This window comes from Zonotrichia albicollis, chromosome 3 (genome assembly GCF_047830755.1).
Source record: "Zonotrichia albicollis isolate bZonAlb1 chromosome 3, bZonAlb1.hap1, whole genome shotgun sequence".
NCBI classification, from domain to species: Eukaryota; Metazoa; Chordata; class Aves; order Passeriformes; family Passerellidae; genus Zonotrichia; species Zonotrichia albicollis.
Window position 1 is genome coordinate 6712153 of NC_133821.1, and position 23943 is coordinate 6736095.

General features: G+C 40.1%; 1 protein-coding gene across 2 annotated transcripts in view; it reads right to left on the minus strand.

The window, feature by feature from the left end:
- Positions 1-23943, minus strand: part of CLIC5 (chloride intracellular channel 5) — a 71620-nt gene that overhangs the window by 22222 nt on the left and 25455 nt on the right. For both annotated transcript variants that reach the window (XM_074536529.1, XM_005490362.4), the window contains exons 2-5: positions 22864-22973; positions 22398-22523; positions 20935-21041; positions 1709-1890 (exon numbers count right to left, since the gene is read on the minus strand). In XM_074536529.1, the coding sequence (XP_074392630.1) occupies positions 1709-1890; positions 20935-21041; positions 22398-22523; positions 22864-22973 (525 nt within the window). The remainder of the gene's footprint in view (positions 1-1708; positions 1891-20934; positions 21042-22397; positions 22524-22863; positions 22974-23943) is intronic.

Consider the following 23943-nt stretch of genomic DNA (forward strand, 5'->3'; position numbering starts at 1 on the left):
GATCCATATTCATGAAAAGGAAAAATTCAGGGTGGTATGGGTACCATGATTAGGAAACCAAGATGATTTAGCATATATTAGAAACAGGAGCACTGGGATAAACTGAGGGAGAAAATGGTTATTTCAAGACTTGTTAGACTAGGAAATTGTCTATCAAGGCAAATTTTCCATTTCTAAAAACACTTAGGCCCTTATTCAGGAAAATAGTTAAGTGCATACTTAATTTTAAGCACCTGTACAGTCCCATTGAAGTAAATGGGATTAATCTGCACTTAAAGCTAGTTGGTTGGTTAAGTACCTTGCTGGATTGGGATATTTCAGTTTCCCTGTAGGAATATACCATATAGAATAAGCTTGTGGTGACAGAGTGAACTATCTGATAGGAAAGGATGGATTAGCTAATTTAATGAGTGCTTCCAATCTCTAATTTTTCTGACAGTATAAAATTGTTCCTGGGCATAAATTACACACATATGTGCCACAGAGTTCCCCTTTATTCTTAAAGCACATGGTAGAGCTGTTCTCCATCTCAGATTTCTTAGGACAGTCATGTTCTCAGAAACAACTGTGATTTGTTTCTATTACTTGGTATAAGCAAGTCCAAATCCTGTCCTAAACTGCATTTAATTAAGCATTCTTGCCTTCCCTGATGCTTCACACGCATATGGGGAAGATAAAACCTGCTGGGCAACTTAAGTCAACATTTTCAAAACTTCCAGCACACATCTTCCATCAAATGAAAAAATAATTCACCCCTTTCTTCTATCTGTTAAATGCTTTTCAGGCAATAACCTATGGCTACGCTTGTCTGAGAAAAATTTTAATTCTCTTTTTACATCTTTCATTTCATCCCTAGGAGACAAGAACCAGTGAGGGGCCACACATTCATTTTGTATTGTCTGACTCCAACGTTGCCAATGAAGACAAGCCAGAATAAGAACTAAACCTGTGAGGATATTATCACATTTCTCACCTGGTGACTTACGTGCTTTTTTAATATTTTTTTTTTTCTTTTTACATGTGTGCAGTCAGCTCCCAGGCTCAGTTTATGTTTTGGCTCACAGAGCCAAATTAGATGCATGACTTGGCTTTAATTCCTTGCTCACTCGCTTGCCAAGGTCTGCCAGGTACTTGCGTTATTCTAAAGCAACATGTCATCTGATAAATTAAATAAATGCAACATTTAGAAGTCAAGATGATGTACATGATTTGTACTATACCAGCAACCATAGTACATCTGAAATCCTGGACCTTGGCAATGACTTTGATTTGTTAACTTCTCTATGTGAAATACCAGATGGAATAAAAATTCCCCAAAGAGATGGACTGCTGCTCTTAAGTTACAAATGGGTGGGAACTGACTAAAGTTTTGACATGTTTCTTAAGGGCATTAGGAACTAATTAATACAAAAGACTGCTGCTACTTGCAGCAGGGTAAAAATAAAGAGACAAGACATCTAGAACTTAGTACTGTCTTCACTACTAATAAGTGATGGGACAGTTTTCCCATTAACTAAGTATAAAGTTTCTTTATTTAACCTGTAGGAAACAGTGAAGAGCAGAACTGTGTTTCAAACTGCTCTTCTAGGCCTTAAGAACTCTGCTGAAATACAGAGAGTACAAAAACCTCGGCTGTGGCACTCAGCTGTCAGAGCAAGGCACATCATTCCAGATAAGGCTTCTTTGATCATCTCACGACATCTTTTACCTTCACAACGTGGAGTTTGGGCAGAAGGTTGCAGTCAGCAAGCGTCAGGTCATCTCCATCCAGAAACTTGCGTTTAGACACTTTTTCCTCTTCAGTGCTGTCTGCATCAATCTCCTCTGGCAGGGGAGTTCTCAGGTAGTCATCCAGTTTCTTCAGAGCCTTCACTAAGCCCCTTTCAAGTGCTTTGCCAAAAAAAGCAAACAATAAGTGATTAGAATTGTTTAGAAATGCTTATTATCAATTTCTATGGTAGTCTTTAGAAAAAAAAGCCAAGAAACAATTTATTTTTTGTTAATTTGTGCTCCAAAGCCAACACAATCCAATGGCAAAGTAGCCCAGCAAAGTCCATCTGCATAAAGCTCATCCTGCCGTGGGAAAAGGGACACAGGGACCTTGCTGTACCATGTCTTCTCCTGACAAACAACAAAAAGCAGTGAAAGAGATCACAGAAGATAAAAACAGCTTGACAAGGTGATATACCAAAAAAACACATATTGCCTATGATACTCTTCTGGTCTGTTGAAAGCCATCACACACGAACGGGAACCCTGTACACTGCTCCTTCATTTTTCTAACCAGCTGCATAGGACTGCAATGAAGCAGAATTTTCTAGCATTACTTCAGCTCTATCAAGTCTTAATTTTACTTCTTTCAACACCCTTGCAGAGTAATTAAAAGCAATAGCAGTAATTCCAAAGATGCTAACCAGAGCCCCATAGAGCTGAAAGATATGCTACAAATGAGATGAGATATTAGCCAGTGTTAAAATTCCCATTTAACTCTAGCTCAACTTGGGTGCAAATGCTCTTTTTGAGAGATCTCAAATAGTCTTGCAATGGAGAGGAGACTCCAGACATCTTAATTCAGTTACTGAAGATCATGTCCCACGCTGCTGCTGGCTCCAACTAATTCCAATGTTCAAATGCCATCTAGACCTCTTTGCCAGAGTATAAATTTTTCACCCAGGCAAGGAATTTGTGTTTTTATGCTTCACTGTCAGGACAATAGAAAAGCTTGCTTGCAATTGCAAGTACAATTTCCACTTACAAAAAACTGGATAACTCTGTGCAGGTTTGTGCATTATTCAAACTGCAAACACTGGGGGGCAAAGAAGGGTCTTTCGTGTTTCTGTCTGAAGAGTGAAAAGCATGATGGAGTCCTGGTCCCCCACAAGTGCCCCAAAGTGCTAAAGCAACATAAATAAGAAACAGCAAGAATTTACAATGTGAAAAAATAACAACATGACTCATGGGCTTAAGGCCAGAATTTTAGCTGGTGAAAATTACCTGCAGTGATTTATACTTGCAGCAGATGTGGCCTGGAGTCATTATTAATGGCATAATACTGTAAAATCTTATATCTCTGAGTAACTTACTGCCACTGAACTTAGGGGAGAGTTACTCAGGTGGTATAGCACTACAAGGCCTAAGGAGATAAGTACAAGGACCTATGGGTTCAAACTGAAAGAGAGGAAATTTGGTTAATTACATGCAAGAAATCTTTTATGGTTGCCCAGAGAAGCTGTGGCCCCATCCCTGGCAGTATTCAAGGTCAGGGTGGACAGGGCTTGATGCAACCTGGGATAGTGGGAGGTGTCCACAGCAGGAGGTTTGCTGTGGTGACGGTCTTTAAGGTCTTTTCCAACCCAAACTTTCTACAATTCTATGGTCCTAAATATATTTATGGACCACAACAGGCACTTGAAAGGGCTGCAACAATCACCCTTCACAGAGAGCCTTGCTGGCACAGGTAACCACAGGCTCTGCTGTCAGCTGCCCCCGTGCTTTTGGCACAGGGAGAAAGGCAGCATGTCCAGGGCCACTGAGAGAGCAGGAGCTGAACACCACAGAACATGATTTCCCTGCTGCCCTAACATCCATTAAACCTGTGCCAGCAGTGGAAGTCAGATTAAGCCACTTGATGCCTTGCTCCCACTGAAGTGTCTTGGCCCAGCACCAGGGAACCATACCAGCTCTTTTGTGGCTGACTCTGAGACACAGTGGCAAACCCTGGCTTAATTGATTGACTGGAGAAATGACTGCAATCCAACTGAAAACACCCCCACAAACATCGCAGGGAGGGAAGGAATTTTATTTCTGAAAGCAGAGCATCTAAAGCGACTGAAGTGCTGCCATGCATAAAACAAAAGTGTTGCCATCCCTCATTTAATCAATTCAAATTGAATTTTGACACTGACATTCTGCTGTCAGATGCTGGCAGTGCTGCCTTTAATTGCCTGCAGCTGTCCTGCCTCACAACTTCCACAGGAGGATAGGAACTGTGGAGTGTGGCAGCACTCAAAGGATTTAGCAATCTCTTTTTGGTTTGACCTGTAACACCTGTTGAATAGACAGTTCTGCTTTCTCTTGGTCAGCCTCAAACTGTGTCTTCTTACAGTGTGTTCATGTAGAGACAGTGGACTGGAATTACTGTGATTTCATTCAGTTTTGTTCATCTGGATTTTAGAGAACTGGCTCAACACAGACCACTTTCCAGTATTCCCTTCACCCAGTAGTATTGTTGGTTCTCCAAGTCATCTGAGCAATATTCCAGTGTCAGGAGGATGTTTGATGTTTTGTGTAGGGGATCAGTCAGGTGTGAGCACAGAGACAGCAGCAGCAGCAGGTGAGGTGTGTTTATGTAACTCTTCTGGAACTTATTAGGTTTTGGGGGATTTTTTTGCTCTCATTGCTCTATCAAAGTGCGTCATGGCTGTCCCAAAAAACAATGCCTGGAGTGCATCCTGTTTGTGACAGCAAGAAAAACAACTGTCTGAATTCATAGTTGGCTCTTGCATGCAGCAGTTTTAGGCCAGAAATAAGTGTGTATGTTCAGGGCTCAATACATCTGTGACCCAATTCACAGGCTCTGCTGGAGCCCACAGGATGCTGACACCTCACATTGAAATCACCACAGAGTCAGGACCTTCTTATATCCTGACAGGCAAGAACTGAACAACTACTTGTGACACCAATGACCCCATTTCTTAGTAAACTACATCTTAGATCCTAGTAATTTCTCACAACAGCCTGGAAAATAGGAAAATAGTGAATAAGAGAGAACTGCTCTCCTTCCAATTAAATAGTGAAAAAGTTTTGAAAAACTAAGAGAATTAAAATCCATAAATTGCCACATCAAATGGATTTTAGGTGCATGGGGTCAGATTTTTAAAGCCTGTTGATGATTTCCAAGGCATTTTTGAAATCCATATTCAAATATCCATGTTGCAAATCCTACTTTCTAGGTGCCCTAACACACTCAGATCTATCTGTAGGATTTAAAATCTTATGTTCCTTGAGAAGATACTCAGGGAAATCCCCACCTCAAACTGGGAGGATGTGTAAAAGAATCTAATTTTCTCTCTTGCCTGGTAGATATTTATGCATTATTTGAAAGGTGAAAAATTGTGAATGGAGACCAGGAAATGACTTCTTCAGAGTAGCCTACAGCTATGGAACTCTTTCCTGAGGAAAGAACTGTCTGGGTTCACATTACTGACCAAACTCAGCTTGGATTAATTCCTTAAACTTGGACTTAATTCTAAACTTCCCATACTGTGGCTATTTCATGAAAATCTGGGTGACTCTCTACATTGTCTCCACTGAGAGCATAGGGGAGAGGATGCACTCACCAAGGCAGGGGCCATGTGAACACCAGTCAGCACCAGACTGGATGAAGACATTTAAAAAGATGTGAAGATCTAAAAGGTTCCTAATTCCCCATTTGTGAGGGTACCACCCACAGTGAATTTCAGAAGTGGCTGAGCACCTAATTCCCTTGGCAACTTGTCCTCTGGGAAACATCATTAAAGAACTAAATAGCTTTGCTGATAACAGCTAATGGGTGGGATTAATCTTCCCCAAAGTGAGTAAAATTAAAAGAATAGGTTTGAATTAAACAGCCTGAGAGCTTCCTCTCTGTTCAGTGGAGTTTTCTCTTCTACACTTGGTTTTGGTGACCCCTAAATGAGCTGTGGGAGAACTTCTCCTGAAGTGTCTACTCACATCCCTGCATTGTCTTGGTAATGTCAGGGTGGAGGATTCAACATTACAACACCAAGTAGAGCCAGGCCTGAGTATGTGGCTCTGTGCTGCTTTTGAAACTTCTACCTCCAACTGCTTCCCCACCCTGCAGACTTTCAGAAGGACCTCAGAGATCCCAAATGTGATCAGCTCTGAGAGAGGAGCCCTGTCATCAGCTTATCCATGCTACAGCTGAAATGTCTGAACTCTTGGAAACCATTTTTCTGGACAGTGGAATCACCAAGCACAAAGGCACCAGCATCATATTGCCTTCGCTGGGATATATTTAATACAACCTCGAATTCCAAGAAATTCTACCCATGTATAGACAAGATCCATGGTGGAACCATCTCTCTCAGCCTTCTCTACTTCATTCTGGGCTACTTATGCAGCCAAAGACAACTTCTAGCAATGACAGTCCTGCCCTGTCATCCCACCAATAATAAACAATAATATTAGTAAAAAAAAACCTTAATGAGCTTTTTGTGATTTTTCTTCTCCCTTCAAAACTAGGATTTTAAACAACTTTACTTAAGAATTCTGAGTTAGAGGCCAGAAAAATAGCACTTTCCAACCTCAAAGCAACCACAGAACACTTAATGAATGTACTACCATCTGTCAAATGCACAGGGTGAGGTTCAATTTAGCTGATGATACCTAATTCACATTGACATTCTGTTTTCAGCAGAAGGTTACTTGATGTTGAACAATGAGATTAACAAATTCTGACATGCACAGAAATACAAATAATGTAACAAAAGTTAATACTGGGCAAAACTGTGCTCTCAGTTACACTGACATAAAAGAGGAGTAACTGCATTGTCAACAAGCTATTCCATATTTACTCCAGTTCAACCAAGAACAGACTTTGGCTCTGTCATTCAATTCTTCAAGCAAAAACTTCCTTAAACTATTAGTCTGTGCAACTATTTCCAGGGGATGGAGAGAAACCCTTGTGCCTTGAAGTACTTATACTACATCTGAACAAAACATTGGAAAATGTAATGCATGGAGCAATCCTGCAAGTCAAGGAGAGGGCCAGATGACAAAGATTCATTAACAGGTACTCAGGGTGAAATTTTGGCCATCGTGAAGCTCATGGAAGTTTTGTTGTTGACTTTAGTGGGATTAGGATTTCTCCAGAAGCTTTTAAAGCCAAAAGAGACTATTTTAATCAGTTAATCTGACCTCTGAAATAACACCAGCCATAAAACTCCCAGCGTCATCGGTCGTTTCCATCTCTGTTTTCTGTGGGTCAAATAAGGCTGAAGCAAAATGGAAAGTAACTCGAAAGTAGTAAAAGAAAAACTGTTTGGAAAAAGTAGAACTGATTCAGACTGCCCACACCCACAGCATTTGCAGAGGTCAGGCGAGGACTCTTTTTCCCCTTCCTTGAACTCCAAATATTTCCTTCCTTGTTTTATGTTGGGACAAGGAGAAACAGCAAAGCAGACAAAGCACATAAACACCAATCTCTGTGGCCTGAATGAGCCACTGGAAGGCAAATCATTCCATCTTAAAATAGTAGCCTAGGAAAAGCTGAATTACCACCAGAGAAGCCTCAATCTCACTTTCTCTATCTCTCTCCCTCTCTCACACAGGCAGACTGGCTACCTAAATTTAAAATAGCTAAAATGAAGTGAGATGACTAATTTTTTATGTGTTTGTGTGGAACCTCTTGCAGGTAGGGATTTCATGTGATAGTTATTATGGAAAAAGATTCAAAGCATAGAGGGCACAATCAGAGTATGAAGAACAATAGATTTTTAAGCAAACTGAACATAAAAACCATTTGATTTATGTGAAAAGAGAGCAAAAATAGTTTTTTAAACAAACTTTAAGCAAAAAAAAAGCAAGATTTCTAAACAAACATGAAAACAAGGAAGTCATGTTTGGGGATGGTTGGTTAAGTAAGTCTTGCCTAGACATCCCATAATTTTTGCATCACTTTTTAAATGGTGACAATCTTCAAAATTAACATATCATTTCCAAATTAAAAGGAGAATAACCTTGTGTTTCAAACAGTTTAACAGAAAATACTTTTACTTTCCAAAGCAAGTTATTATTCACAAAATTCCACCCACATTTGCCAGTAAATCAGGTTACTCACACCACCCATGGCATTTTTATTAAATAAACCTTTGTCACAAAACATTTTCTCCAAGTCAAGGACAAATATATGAGGTCCTTTTTCTAAGTGATTATTCCTGTGACAACAAGGCTTCAAAGTGATTGAAGCCCAGCAACATCTTGTCTTTTGTAGCCAACATCAGAAATTATCTGAGGCTGATCTCGGCACAACTGCAAGGTTCTTAATTGTCAAGCCCAGGCAAGTACAACAAACCGTGATCCATGTACAAAAATGAACAATTCCTGCTGCTACCCTGGATCACTGATTGATGTTTTCCCTTTTTACTGCTTTCTTCCACTGCCCTCCTGTAAGATTTATCCTGTAACACACGCAAATGAACTTGGTGAAATACCAGTGAGGGAAAAGGGGGAACAATGCATAAATATTCGCAGTCTCAATCAAACCATCTGAGATTTATTTTTCCTTTAAAAAAACAAACCACCTTTCCTGATCACTTCCAGATTCACAGTTTGATATTATATGAGACCCAATACTGTTTTCTGGTAGGAGAAAGGAACAGGCTAAGAAACAGCAATTTAGGTAAGAAAATAATATCATTCCACTAGTCTGACAGTCTGATTAAAAACAAAGGATCCATATTTTCACTCTCTTTTTTCTCCATCCTGCCCTTTTTTTGTTTTTTTTTTTTTTCCCCAGGCTGGCTCAACAGAATATTGTAACTTTAATCTGTATAGATTAATTCTTCTCCATGGAGGAGCTGTGACTGCAATACACATGACCCTGTACTCCATATTGAACAGTTTACCTTCCCCCCTGGGATTTCAACAAAACCCTTGAGATCTGAGTGCTGCCTTGACTTCTTCTGTTCAGCCATTTCAGAGTTGGGTGCCTGTCCAAGCTGGTTCTGTAGGCTCCCTCTCTGCTCAGAGGGACTGAGCATCTCCAGAGGGTAATTCCATCCAGCTGCCCGAGACACCTGATTCAGACCAGTGTGACTCACTGCACATATGCTCTCCTTGCTGCATCAATTACAGATGAAACCCAAAGGACTAGCTCAGACTAGACACCTCACTTTCAGGGAGGTGAAGTCAGGCGAGATGAATCCTATATTCCTTTGAATATAATTTCGCAGTTCACCCAAGTGATCTAGGATAATACCTCCCATTTTTTTTTAAAGTTACTTAAATATTAGGGTTTACTCCCACAGGGTAAATACATTGCCCATTTGAGCATTGCAGCAGCCTTTCCAGGCATGTTTCTGCCTCATAAAATCCCCAGCTCTGAGCAGCAAATGAGTGGGAGGTCACTGAGAGAGCCATTGGAAATGCAGAGGAGGGCGAAGGTTGTGTGCTCCCAAGCATCCAAGGCATTTAGATGCCTAAGTCTGGGCCAAAGGGAGTTTCTGGGGTGATTCAGCTCTCCTATTAAAGATGTTCCACTCCAGATAAATAATTCAATATTCACTGGAAAAGAGACTTGTGCATGTTCCCACAATAAAGATGAATGCCCACACAGCCTTGTGAAAAAGCCGTGATCTCGGTCTCTGCCCACTTAATGAATCAACAAATACCTTGTGCACACAGAAGAGAAATAAATTAGTGTCTCTTACTCCTCAAATCCACTTTTTCCTGGTTTGGGGTTCTTTTAGGGGACAGAGGCTTATTTTCATCCTCCAGACAAGTCAGAGCTGGGACTTGAAAAGGGGTTTTTTACTCCCAGTCAGTGCTGGGGTGAGCAAACACCAGGAATGGGGTGAGTCACAAAAACACAGGGGCGCATACAGAAACAGCCCCACAACTCTGGTCCTAAAACACCTTTCAGACACTGTCTGAGCCAGGCATAAACAGGGACACACTCTCCATACATGCAGGCACATATATGTTGGTCCGTGTAATTGCAGTGACAGAAATGGAGGTGCTAAGCACCAGGAACACTTCCTCCAGAACTCAGAGGAACATGGAGCTGACACAACTGAGGGATACCCCAAGCACCCTCAGAAACCTGAACACATCAAAAATCTGTTGATTTGCTTATGGGTAAGATTCCCCTTGCCTGAGTTCTAATTGTTAGGTAATTAGTCTGACCTAATTGTTCAAGTATCCCTAATAAGTGGCAATGAGAGAAAGGCACCTCCAAAGGAAATTCTCCCAACTTTAGACTCATATTTTAAGAAAAAATCAAAATGTCCTTTAGAAATGTCTCACTTCATCGATCAGAAATAAGCCAGGACTTTTGAATTACTAATATATAACTTTTAGACAGATTTAGGTGAGATGATCCCACCCTTATCATCTCTCTTCCTTTCTCACCCCATCTACAGACTGATGATGTGGATTGATTGATTGATTGATTAGAGCTTCACCCAAAAAGTTTTGGGGTATTTTGACAGACATGTCTCAAAACCTCCATAGAAGGAATGAGAAAGACTGAAAGCTCAATTCCCAGCTACCTTTTCTTAAGTCAGAGAACAATGATCCAAGGATTAAGAGGTTACTTGGATTTAGGAGTCTTGAGTCTCTTCTTCTCAAGTTTTCTATACGGCCTTGTAAAAACAATTTAATCATTTGCTTTGCCACCTCCTTAAATACAATATAAAAATAAAAATACTCTTTGGCCATAAACTTTACATTAGTAAAGCAGTAATGCACCAGCTGTGGAAATATGTTTCAGGTTATATGTGATAAACAGTAAATATAACAAAAAGAAGAGGCATCTTGGCATCTTTCTATTTTTGTGATACCATCTGTCCTATTCTCAAATTAAACCTAGCAAAGCAGGTGAATCAATAATACCTTAAATAGTAAATTAGACATGTTTTTCAAGCATCCAGAAAGATTGTTTTCACTTATTTCTATTTTTTTACTGAAAACTCAGGTTTCCTCCCTCCCTTTTCTTATCCATTGTTACAATGGAGGCAAGCAATAAATGCAATACTTGTAACATTATCATGAAGAATGCTGTCAGAGCACCATCAAATGCTGTTTTTTAAGAAGAAAAGCCAGGTGTTCAAATGACACCAAAGAAAAGCTTCATTCTCAAGTCTCTCAGGAGTCCCAGTGACCCTGAGGGCAGGAAGCAAGTGAATGTAAAACTACTGGCCTACAAGTGCCCCAGGAAGAACAGCACCGAACTCGCGTTTCACAAATCATCGTGACCCTGCAGCAGCACGTAAGTGACAAGAATCATTTCTAGGACACATCCCCAAGGGCCTCATCCTGACCTCTGCCATGTTAGTCTTGTGCAGGTGTCCCTAAAGCAACTGCAGACAGCAGCAGCTGATTTGCATCAGGAATTTGGAAAAATAAAATAAAATAAAATAAAATAAAATAAAATAAAATAAAATAAAATAAAATAAAATAAAATAAAATAAAATAAAATTAAGCCCTGCAGATTTTATACACACATTATTTTATAGTATGAGGTTATCCTACCGCTGTCTCAATTTTTAAGTTGTTCACTCAGAGTTTAAACTTTTGTTTTACTACTGAAGAGCAAATAAGACGATTCTGGGACTAACAAAGGAAAACTAACTTCATGTATCTGTGTTCAAGTAAAAGTGAGATTTTGGTAGCGAGTGTAGCTGGGCTTTAGCAGCAGTGCTCTGGGGACCCCTTGTGTTACAAGACTTAAGTGAAGGAATTTCTTCCTGTACAGGCTGTTGGTGTTTGAATCTTCAATACTAATTTCTTCCAATTCCAGGCATGTAAAAGAATAAAGTCTGCTTCTGTTTACACCAGGATAATCCCAATTGCATCCCACTGTTTTGAACTATGTTATTTAATTCCAGCATTGGTGAAGACATGAGAGGGAGACAAAGCAGCGCCTAGCTAGCAGCACCTGATGATGAAATTTTAAGTTCAATTTTAAGTTAAAGCTATTAAGTTTCCAAATCCCTTAGTTCACTTGGAAAAACCTCAAATAGATTTATTATTTCCAGAATTTTCTGTGTTCAATTTTCCAGAATTTTTGTGTTCAAAAATTGTTACTGAGACAGAAAAGGCCATGAGACTATGAGATTTACAAATGAGTCACATCTTAATTCTTTCCCATTGTTTCTCTGCTTTTGAGATTTTTTTGTTTCAAGCCCCTTGAAATGACTTAAGGATCATCATGATTATGCCTCAACCTCCCTGAAAGGAGCAGAAGCAAAATCAGTTATAATTAAGTCTGGATGTATGAAAACAATCCAAGAATTAGTAGGGAGGTCACACTGCCTCTGTTGCAACTGAGCTGTTGTGGCAAATGTTAAAAACATTTTTCCCAGTTCTGGTGTCCGCAATTAAAAAAAAGGAAAAAGGCACTGGGAATTCCAGCAAGAGGTCAAGGGAAAACAGTAAGACAAGGACTGGAAAAAAGCCTCAAAGACCAAAGACACTTCAGTGTACCAAGGACACTTCAGTTTCTCCTGTTGTCTGCTCAATCAAACCAAATCCTTTTAAGGATAGAACATTAACATACTTGCTCAATGGGCAAAACTCATTGGGATGTGATTTGTAGGAAATAATAGTTAATAACACAAAGATTCTTCTGGCCTCAAAGTTCATGAAATTCAGATTACCTTTTTCTGCAATCACAAAACCCAGGATATTTTTACAAGAATTATTTCTCTAATTCCCATTTTGTGACCTCATTTCTAGCAGTGTTTTCAAGCTGAAAATCAATGACTTAAGATATATATAATAAAGAAAAGTACCAACATTGATTTTCATTTACATCTCATTCTTCTTTTCCCTGTTATTTTATGAAGAACATTTTCATGCTTTAAAAAAATAATAACTGAAAAAATTCTTTAAAAATCTGTTTAGGGGAAAACAGATTTTTTCTGTTTTTCTGGGCCAATTCTTTTCCCTTTGAAGTCATCAACAGTTTTGCAAACTGATTTGCAGGAGCCAGTCACTGGGCTATCTACCATTTGATAGCTTGCAATGGCTAAATGTAAACCTGTGAACAATCCTGTCAGGACATCAAGACCAGCTGGGTGTTTAAACCCAAATATTTGGTTATATAAGATTTGGACACTGAACTGAGCAAGGCCATAACTTCATTTAGGTCTTTGCTGTGGGGAACACACTTAAGATACACCAAGTCTATCACAACAAAGGGAGTTATCCACCAGGGCAAAACCATAAAGCAATGAAGTTAAAACTCAATTCTAAATAATAATGCAATTTAGGCCTCCCATTCCAGCAGCAAGGCGCTTAATTCCTCCCAGGACTGCTGCTGCCAGATTGCTCCAATCCACTTCCAGCTGTGCTACTGCTCCTGTGTGTGAGATGGGAGCTCAGCTGGGAAACAGAACAAAGCATCCCAGCAAAGCCAGCAGCACTTGGAGGAATATTCCAACACACAGGGGAAATAATTCCCTCTTAAAGGAGAGTGTCTGCCAACTGCTGCTCCCATTGCAAGTGTTTCACTCTAGGCCTGGCCATGCATACAGGCCCTGACTCAGCAAAGGCTTGAGAAAGTGCCTTAATTTCATCATGCCATTAACCTTGTTGACTTCAGCATGTTCTATAACTTTAAAGTATATAAATACATATATTCTTTCTTTTTTTCTCTCTCTCTCTCTTCCTCCCTATGGTATGCTATGTCTTCAAAGTAGCTTCAGCACAGACATGTCAGAAAATTTTGTCTGTTAGTAAATTTATTGCAAATATTTACAATTCCCAAAAAGGCTGCATCTAAGACTGTTAACCAGGCATATCAAGTCCCTGCCTTGGAGAGCCTGCAGTCTGATCACGTCTGGACTTACATAAAATGTTCCTTTTGTGTTGATTTCAAATAACGTTTTTCACATTTCCACCAGGAAATTTTGGTTCCTCAATTAGCAAGGTATTAGAAGATGGAAAGTTCAGAAATATTCCCTTGTAAGGTACAGATTTCTCAGATTAATGTGATGGTGTGATATCATTTTAGAAAACTGAAAACCTCTTCCTTTTAATGACATAACATTTAAGTTCTCAGTTTTGGCAGGTAAAAAGATATTGGTCCTTAAAGCTGTCACTGGGACCAGACAGAATATTGATGGCTCTGGGCCTCCAGCCAGCACCATTTTGAGAACTTTCAAAGTTATTTCTCAAGAAAACTTATTTTGCAAACTGCTGTTCCTGGGCATTTTAGACTTTGATTACTGGGCAGAAAGCAGATAAGGCAATTTGGGACAGGTGATAAATGCAACTTGCAGCAGTTCTTAAGAAGTTAGCACAAAGCTACACCACAGTTTAATGATCTTTATATGTGTGTTTTTATAAGGAGACAGAATGAACAGTTTTATTAGCATATCATGAGTGAATTATGTGGGTCATCCCAAATGAATGGCAATAAAAGCTTTATATCACACTCACCAACATGTATTTCATACTTTATGTGCCACAAATGTTGCAGAAAAGCTATTTTACATATGTTTTAAAGACTGAGTATTTTTTATATTAGGGCTGGTTTTGTAAAGCAGCCAAGCACTTTAGCTACCATGAGCCCAACGTTATTCAGCTCAGGGGGAGTAATAAAAACTTGTTTAAAATGTTCTGAAATAGCTTTTTTTTTTGGGGGGGGGGGGCTTCAAAAGGCCAAAATTAAAGAATCATGAAATCAGCATGGAATAATGGAATGGCCTGGGTGGAAGGGACATTAAAAGTCATCTATTTCCAACCTTCCTGTCAGGGACAGTGACACCTTCCACTAGAAGAACTGTCATCCTGACATGTTCCATCACTAAGCAAGTCCTTTTCTCTAAAACAATTTTAAAAGCTCTTTTTAGTCCTTCCTGGTTGTTTGCCAGAGAAAACTTGGTACTGTCACACCACTGGGCAAATTGTGGCTTGTTCTGGGCCTTGGACCGTTGTGGGGTTTGTAGTGGAAAATGGAAATTCTTCAACTAAAGAGAAAGAATAAAAAAAGGTAATGGCAAGTTGATACACAGACATCACACACATATTTATATTTTTACCTATATATTTCTATGGCACCTTGAAAATCTGCTCCAAAATCATAAAGCTTAATGTTGGTCCCAAATTAGAGTCTGATCCAAGATCCCTGTCACAGGAAACTTTCCATCAGTACAAGAGCATTCAAACAGATTTTTAAACTTGCTCTGGCAAACTCAAGAGCAGCTTTGCCAGGAACTTTTCTGGGCACAGGGGGAAGCCTTCAGGCATGGAACAGGTCAGAAGGACCAAAGACTCAAGAGAAGCCATATCCCAGTTACAGCTGCTTTATGACCCCTTTGTCTGAGAGAAGCCAGCTGGAAGAAGAGGGGTGACTCCCCGTCCTTCCCCACCAGGGGTGGAGATGCTCTGGGCACAGATGTTTTGCTCTCCTGCTGCTGGAGCCAGATCACACCACACTTGTCAGGATGTCCCAGGCTGCCCCACCACATCAAGGAGCTCCTGCCCCTGGCTCAGGTGCACAGAGGGTCTGGTATTACTGTGAACAGTCTAAGCTGTGTTTGGAATGAACAGATTTTCTGCTTATGACAAGAGGCATGTGATGGCTTCTAGGAAGGATCAGTGTGCACAGTTCAGCCTGTGCACATACCTGTGCTATGGGTCTGACCCTCTGCTTAGCAGGAGTAACTCCACAGTGGAAAACTGATGTAGGGCAGTCTTAATTGCAGGCCTGTATGTGTGTGTGCATTTCTGCTGCACGTGTACACACACAGAGCACTGAGAGACATTTCCCACCTCACACTCCAAACCACAAAGTGTGATGGAGCTACTGAAAGAGGTGAACAGCACTTAATCACATGTGAGTTAATGATTTAAATGCGCTTTTATTTTTGGCCTCTTGATGTAAATCCAAACCAGACAAGCAGAGTCCTCTGATCAGACTGCTGGAAATTCCTCTGCACGAAATCATGTTGGTGGTCTCCCAGCTCAGCGCCTTCTGAGGAGCCCTACAGTGAAATATCCTTCCGTACCACTAATGAATGCGCCCACCCACACTGGAGCTGGTGCCCCCGAAGAACTCAATTCAAGAACAACTTTTTAAACTCCTACATGAAATCAAAGGGCTCATTCTGTGAGCCAAAGAACTCACAATTTTGGGCGGGACAGTTAATGGGTGGTTACCCCAGGTTGTCCCCTTGGTTTGCAGCACACAGTCTCGCAAGTAAAAATAACAAGCAGGATGCTGACTGTGTACACGGCATTCCAATTAATTAGATTTCATCCTCCTCCAATGAATGCATAAATTGTTGCTTCCCTGGTGACCATACAGAGCATGAGTGACTTGCTCAGCATCAACCAGAGGAACCAAAGTAAACATATAAGACCTCAGTTTACTCTCCTGTGCTCAGACAAGACTTCCTTCTCAATATTAAACAATCACTAACAATCAAAAACCCTCAAATTTGCCATGAAAACTTGAGCAAGAGCATCCAATAATTTTCAAGACTACTGCACTAAGCCCTCCCAAGGACTCCTGTCCATGTGTGAATGAGCCTTTGTCACTTCAGGCACAAGTGGTGAAGCCTGGTGACAACAGCCAGAATAATCCAGTGGTGCTACTGAAACAGATCTAATCCCACAATGAGGAGATGACTCCCTCGTACAGGCCTGTTTTAAAATTATCAAGTGGCACAGGGAGTGGAAGGAATCAAGTTCTGATTGAACTGACTTGAAATAATAAATGCACACACTTTCTTTAAACACAGCTTGCCACATCCTGAGAATCTGGAATCAATTCCTTCCCTTTCAAGAAGCTTAAAAGTGGTGGGACTTTGATATGGCATGAGTATGTTTGCTTCTGGGCTTACAGCCCTCGCCAGCCTGTTCCAAAACTTTCAACGTTTTTATATTATAAGACAGAAAAGTTAGGAAAACAAAGATGGAAAAAAAGAATCAGAAATTCAGGGAACTATTAAATCAGGGCAGCCTTGCTGCCAAATACCTTTGGTAAGTAAATGAATCACAATCAATAACATATTGCCATGTAGACTTACAGGAGAAGGTTATCACCTGCTTCTGTGCCAGGCATAAAACATAACTGTGTGTGGTTAATGAAGTACTGCATGAGTCCAGAAAAAAAAATCACTATTTTTCTCTGCAATGTTAAAACATTTTTGCTTCAAAGTAAATTTAACTCATCCAGAAAAAACATATTTTTTTCCGTGAAAACTTTGTCAAAATTGATAGGTTACTATGAAACACTTCTCTTTTGACAAGGTTACATTTCTAAGAGGAAAGTGTCTTGACAGAAAGAACCCTGTTTTGGTAAGGGGATGTTTCCGCCCTGATTGTACAGCTGCTTGTGCAGAGCTGCTTTATACATTCATTTATTTGCCAGCAGAGGGTGTCACAATCTCAGGAACAGACGTACAAATGTCTCCTTGCATCTGCTCACCCAGCTACAAGGACTCAGACACACACTAAAACAAGGATTTACCAATCTCTTGTTGTGCTCACTATCAGGGGAAAAAAAAAATCACTTATCTATGTAAAGGCTGTGCTAGCAGTGCCATCCTGCCAGTGCTCCCAGGACAGGAAATACCACAGTGACACAGCCAGCAGTGGCATCACCTGAACTGTGACACTTCTCCACACCCTGGCTGCAAACTCTGCTAAGAGTGACAACAGCTTGGACTTCTCTTTGGTGTGCATCAGATTCCCACCAATTCTCACTTCCAGTACCCTCATGCTGCACAAATATTAATTATCCCAAGCACTTCATGAAACTTTTCCACAGAACTGTAACAGCCCCAGGCTGGGGTGAGGGCTCACATTGCACACACCACGAGACCTGTCCTAAACAGGACCCTACAAGGAATGGTCACACACAATGACACCTAACCCACACTCCTCACAGCCAGAGACAGGTTGATGCCTCAAATTCCCAGCCTGACATCCGACACGTTATTGAATTCACTTCCCTGACTCCTGAGTTAACAGAACATAATTTAAACAACTTGATGTTTGGTGCTTCAGCCACTTTGCTGTCCTGCCCCCTGCATCCCACCTCCCAGCCTCTATTGCCAATTAAAAGAAATGAAAATTATTGTTTATATAGCAATCTGGGTTCTATAATCTATTTTTAATTCACTAAACAACTCTTCTTCTATTTGTGTTTTGATCACGTGCAACTGATGTTCCAGTCACTGGTGTGACTTTCCAGATTAACCCAAGCGCTGGAATCAGCTGGAACAGATATAGAGGATGACTGTGAGACACATATAACCTTTATCTCAGAGCTGGGAGCTACAGAAAACATTTATGATAACCACAAGCAGCAATCTCTGTTCTTTTTGGATCTCACCTGCTCATGTGGAGACAGGGAAAGGGACTTCACCTAAGTAATTCTATTTTATGTTAATAAAATGTGGTGGTTTTTTGTCACAGAACTATATACAACTACAACTACTTCTGCTGTTATATAGGAAACATTAATATAATATAATATAATATAATATAATATAATATAATATAATATAATATAATATAATATAATATAATATAATATAATATAATATAATATAATATAATATAATATAATATAATATAATATATATAATGTAATGTAAATATAATATAACAATACATAGAAATGAATGTACAAAATGTATTAAACATATAATTAGAATAGAATATATTATTAATACCATGTATAAACTATTTACTTCAATAGAAAGCCTCAAGCTGTACTAGGCGAAGGCCAGGCTGGACATCAAGAAGAATTTAGTCAGTGAGAGAGTTGTTAAGCACTGGAATGGGCTTTTCAGGGAGGCGCTGGAGTCACCATCCCTGGAAGTATTCAAGAAGTGACTGGATGTAGCACTCAGTGTTATGGTTTAATTGACAGAGTCATGATCAAAGGCTGGACTTGATGATTTCAGGATCTTTTCCAGATTCCAGATTTCCAGACTCCAGGTCTTTTGGGATTCTGTGATTCTATTCTATTATTTTAAATAATGCTGTAAAATGATATTCACCAGATGAGAACTAGAGCCCCAGATCCCTTTTAAATCAGTGTTGCAATTTTACAAAAAATTATGAAATACAAATCAAAAATAAATAGGTTCATTAGGAAATATGTACACAGTGTTGCTCTCCTTTCCTCTTTGCACACAGTCTTTCTACTGCTCAAGAAATGTAAGACAGCTACTTTTTGACTAACTCATTCTCCTCCATCCAAACCAGCCTTCAGAAAAACTGCTGTTGTTCAGATGAACCAGACAGAAGGTGAATAAAACATCCCTGGGATTAGGGAGAAACTATTCTTCCTTAGCCCTTGAAAACTGACAGTCAATTACTCTGCTGAAATTGAGGTCTGCACTGACAGTCCCAGGGACCTTACTTCATTGACAGAAAGAACATAGTTATAGATAGAAAGATCCAGTTCCACTCTGCCCGTGTCTGCTTTATTCTCCTTGCAGTGCAGCACTCCAGCTGTAATAAAATTAAGCTAAAAGCTTTTCTCTACTTTGAAGAGGAAAGTTGAACATCAGTACATTCAGAGACTGCAGTGTCTGGATAAGACAGAAGCAGGAACCAGGTAACAAAAATGGAGTGAGGATGTTTGCAGGGAGCAAAGATTGTGTCTCTCCTGCAGCTTAACAGCTCTGGTCTCTAAAACTTTGGTGTGCTTAATTGTCATTTACAAGAGTACCTAAACCAAGAGTCTGTTATGCAGAACTAGGGAAAGCTCTCTCTAATCATACTGCAGCTTCTGAAAATGTGAGTGCTTTGAGGGGTTAGATTCCTTATTAGATTCCTTAACTCACCATGGTGGGTATCTTGAATTCCAGCTCTGCTTATGGGCAGATGCAGACACCTCTAGGACACCATTTATTCCTGGCTGGAGATGCCAGCCCTTGTGAGCCCAGAGATTTAATATTGTAGCCACAGAGAAGCAAGAACTGGGACTGTGCATGTGGGGTAGCTCAGCTGAAGATTTACGGTTGCCCAGCAGACCATAAAACTTCCTTGTAAATGGCCAGGATATTTTACTTTCATTGTTACATCTATTTAGTCTAACTCTTAATTTATCTTCCTTTTATAACTCCCTATAAAGGTTAGCTGAGCATCCCATTAGCATTAGACAAAATGTTTTTAGCATCACCGAGAAGAGAAGCACTTTAATTATTTCCTTCTGTTAACAACACAAAAAATATTACAGAGGAGATTGTTATCTGACATAAATCATCTTTTACCCTCTTTTATCTCATAGGTCAGCCCCAGGCAATGAAATATAATTGCACAGATGAAGTGTGTGGCAGAGATGGAACCTGCAAAATTCGGTGTTTTCTGAATGATATAAGCCCATGGTATTCAACCTGCCTTATGTCTCTGTGAAAGCAGTAATACAAGGGAGGAGGTACATCAGTGAATGACTGCAAATATTGTACTAGATCATCTCAAGGGACAGGGATGTGTAAATTCACAGCTTTATAGAGCAACAGGAGCTCAGACTAGCTGGAGCTTTGCCTCTCTGAGGGGAAAGGAATGTGGAGGAGAACAGCAATTTCACTAAGAAGACAGTGTGGGATGCATATAAATATGAATGGCATCTGGCTTCTAGGGGACTCTTTCTTTTCATAAACAAATGTGAAGGAAAATCTGGAGCTTACAGAGTGCAATTACATTTCTCAAATTCACTTCTGTCTTTTAATTATTTTATATGGAATGTCTCAATATAACTCGGTTTATATGAGCAGATTAGCTATAACAGCATGACATAATCATAAGATAAGAGTGCCAAGAGCCTGATGGCAACATCTAACAAAGCATGAGCTGCTCTCACAGGTTTGGGTCCCACCAACACACCCTCCTCTAAGCAGTGCTGGGGCAGAGGAGGAGGTGGCACAGGCCACCAGTCTCTTCAGTAAGCAGGGATCCTGTTCTGGTGAGGGAACTGGGCTGTATGGACAGGAGTCATGCCATGGCTGTTGGTAAAGAGGCTACCCAACACTCTGAGCTCTTTTATTTATTACTACAGATGTAGTTAATTCAGCTGTGGACATGTGAGTTGAGTCCACCTAACCAACTACCTCAAGCTGTTCAACAGCAGTGCCTGATGTCATCTGAACACAGTTTACAAAAAAAATGATGAGAGAATGGCAAAAATGCTTCCACTTCTAAGCACACAAACTCCCTGGCACATTTGGCAATGGTCATACTCACCAGCATTATCCTGCTGCTTGGTGTTTTTGATGTATGCAGAAAATTTGGAAAAGATATCGATTCCAGCAGTGTTTGATTCCCGGTGCTTAGCAGCCAGCTTGGGGTACCTGAACAGGCAAAAGCAGTGGGGAGAGCAACATCTTGTTACCAACATCACAGCCATGGCCACAAATATAATTTACAAGAAGAGAGAAAAACCTCCTGTGTGAAGAACTGTAATTAACACTCATTATCTCGAAACAACAGCTTGGCAAGACCCTGTTAACCCTACCTGCTGTCTGTCTGTGGAGGCAGGCATGTGGGGAGTTACACAGGGATGGTGTCAATACAAAGGTAATTGCACTCATGCTGTATGTAACCACAATCTAAAATCAGGCTTAAATCAGAAGGAAACACAAATTTCCAGAAAGTTGCAGGGCAGTTTGGCAGCCAGATCTCTCCATTATGAATGGCAGCCATGTCTAATCCTCTACTCTGAAAATGTACTCCAGGATGGAATAGCAAAGGGTGTCAGGATTAACCAGGTGAAAGAACATAAATGTTCCAGTCTCTGCATTGCTTTTTACAGATATTTGGTGAAAAGGAATATATTGATTTGAAAGATAAACACAAACTAATGACTCCTACTGACTTCTTGGTAGGAGCAGCATATAGAAAATGGTCTTGGAGCAGCGTGTAGAAAATTTAAATGCCTGATCTCTTGCCTCAGGACTGGCCTAGAGCTGCTGATTCACTTGGAGGTAAAATGCTCCATAAGGAACCAAGCCAAATTTGATGGATTCATAGATTCTAAGGTCCAACTCACAAGCCAACTATTTATTTTTTCCATTATCCTTGCATTAAGTCCAAAATGTTTGACTTAGTAAGCCATATCTGGTAAATCTAAACCTTTCATTGGTACCTTTTTCATACTGAAAAAATCTGGGCCTTATTCCTAACGTGAATTAGTTCAGTTATAACTTCCAGTTATGGGCTCTTGTCATTTCTTGACTAGAATAATGGGCACTTTTCTGCCTCCCGAGCCTCTCGTCCTCTGTAATCAGTTCCCTTTCCAACCTTCCTAACACACCATACAGCTCAGAAACCTCTAGTTTTTCACTGTAAAATGCTTTTCCTGGCACAGATATTTTGTATGGCAATTCTCAGCATCTATTCCAAGTTATTTTTAGCTTTGCAAAATGTGGCCACCAGACCCCTACAATTTTTTTCTAGTACTGGTCTCCTTAATTCTGCATACAAGGGCATCCTGAAATGTGTACAGAGAAAACATTCTGCAGTTATTAGTCACATAAGTAACCTTCACACATGGAAGTCATCTCACTGAAGCCAGCAAGTTTCATAAATAAATATTACTCCTGTAAGTAAAGGTTGTAGGAAGGAGTGCTTTTTAGGAACTCTTCTTAGGACATCTTTCAGTCCTAGGAAATGGAATCTTGACTGAAAAAAATATCCAAAGGTCTCACTTTGGAGGTGCAAGAATCTCTTCCAAGAATTCCTCAATCTTGTTAACATCTGTCTTGACTTCCCCATTAAATGTCAGGAAAGGTGGGTGGGTCCCAGGAGCCAGATTGTGCAGGTCAGCTGGCTTTCTGCAAGCAGAGAAAAAGTCATGAAATCACTAATCTTTATGGTCGGGTAGTTGCACAGATATTTATAGTTCCTACAAAATCAGTCTGCCTTTTTTTTTTCCCTCTCCAGTAATTTGTGGTTGGAAGACTTTGAAACTACCCCAAGCACCCTGTTTAATATAAAAACATTCCACAAGTGAGAAAAAAATAAAAACAACAGCCAAACCTGAATCCCAACTATTTTGTTGTGCACCACAGGCTCTCTCAGCCAGATAAAAATCTGATTTAACTTGGAGGGGTCTTTCTATAGTGCAAACACTGGGCCATACACCTATTTTCAATTAAACAGAACAATTTTTACCTTTTCAGATCAACAGTGGTGACATTGAACACAACTCCTTTGAGCCATAGGATCATGAAGAGACGCTGGGAGAATGGGCAATTCCCAATGCTTTCTCCATCTATACCAGCCTGGGAGGGGGAAAGGAAAAATGGATTTCAGATTTTTTACTCATTTACCTCCCTCAACATGGAAAACTGGATGGTGAAAGAAAAATGAGCATTTTAAAAATAACCAGTAGTGCTTGTTATTTAAGACAGTTCATCATCAACACAATAATGGAGTTATTGCAGGATTCAGCCTTTGTCAGGAGCTCAAGGATGCAACAATGCAACATGGAGCCTCTCCTGAGGACATCCCTAAGGAGATGTGTCCCTTGCTGATGGCAAGCAACATCCAGGGTGTTCTTTCAATGACTCCCATCCCTACAGGACTGCCTGTCCCATGGACAGGATGGACAAACATTTCTGCTTTATTTAAGTCTGTAGGCTACAGTTTATATCAGTTCAATATCTGCTTCACTGTTTTGCTATCTAAAACATGTACTTTAGAGTCAAACCTAAAAACTCTGGACATTGACTCATTCTTGTTCACATCAACAACTGTCTCAGACACAAACAGCCAGGTCCAGACAGAAATCTCCATCTGAATCCTTCTGAGGTTCAAGGCAGGCTTCAGCCACCACAGTCAGTCTGTTCCTATCTCTAGTATCTAATGAATTGCCTACAAACCACTCCACAACAACACAAAACTGCTAGTGTTAGCATTGAGGAGCAGCCTACTTTTCCCTCTAAAAATGTATGGTCCTTAGCCATGCAAATTGTAACTTTGAGCCATGGAGGGATACAAATAACAGCAGCTGAACTGAGCCAAAGCTGTGGCCAAGGACAACATCCTTCTACAATAATCATGCTTGTGGCCAAAGCTTTCAGGACGATAATTGTTTTGATAGATTTCCATTTTAATTTGTGGTACCATTGTGTTTAAAAGATTCTTATAATCCTGGTGAAGCAACCAACCTTCCGTTGTTGACCCACATGGATTGCATAACTGTATTTTAAGCACAGTGTGTGTCCAAAAATGGCTGATGAAAGAGCTAAG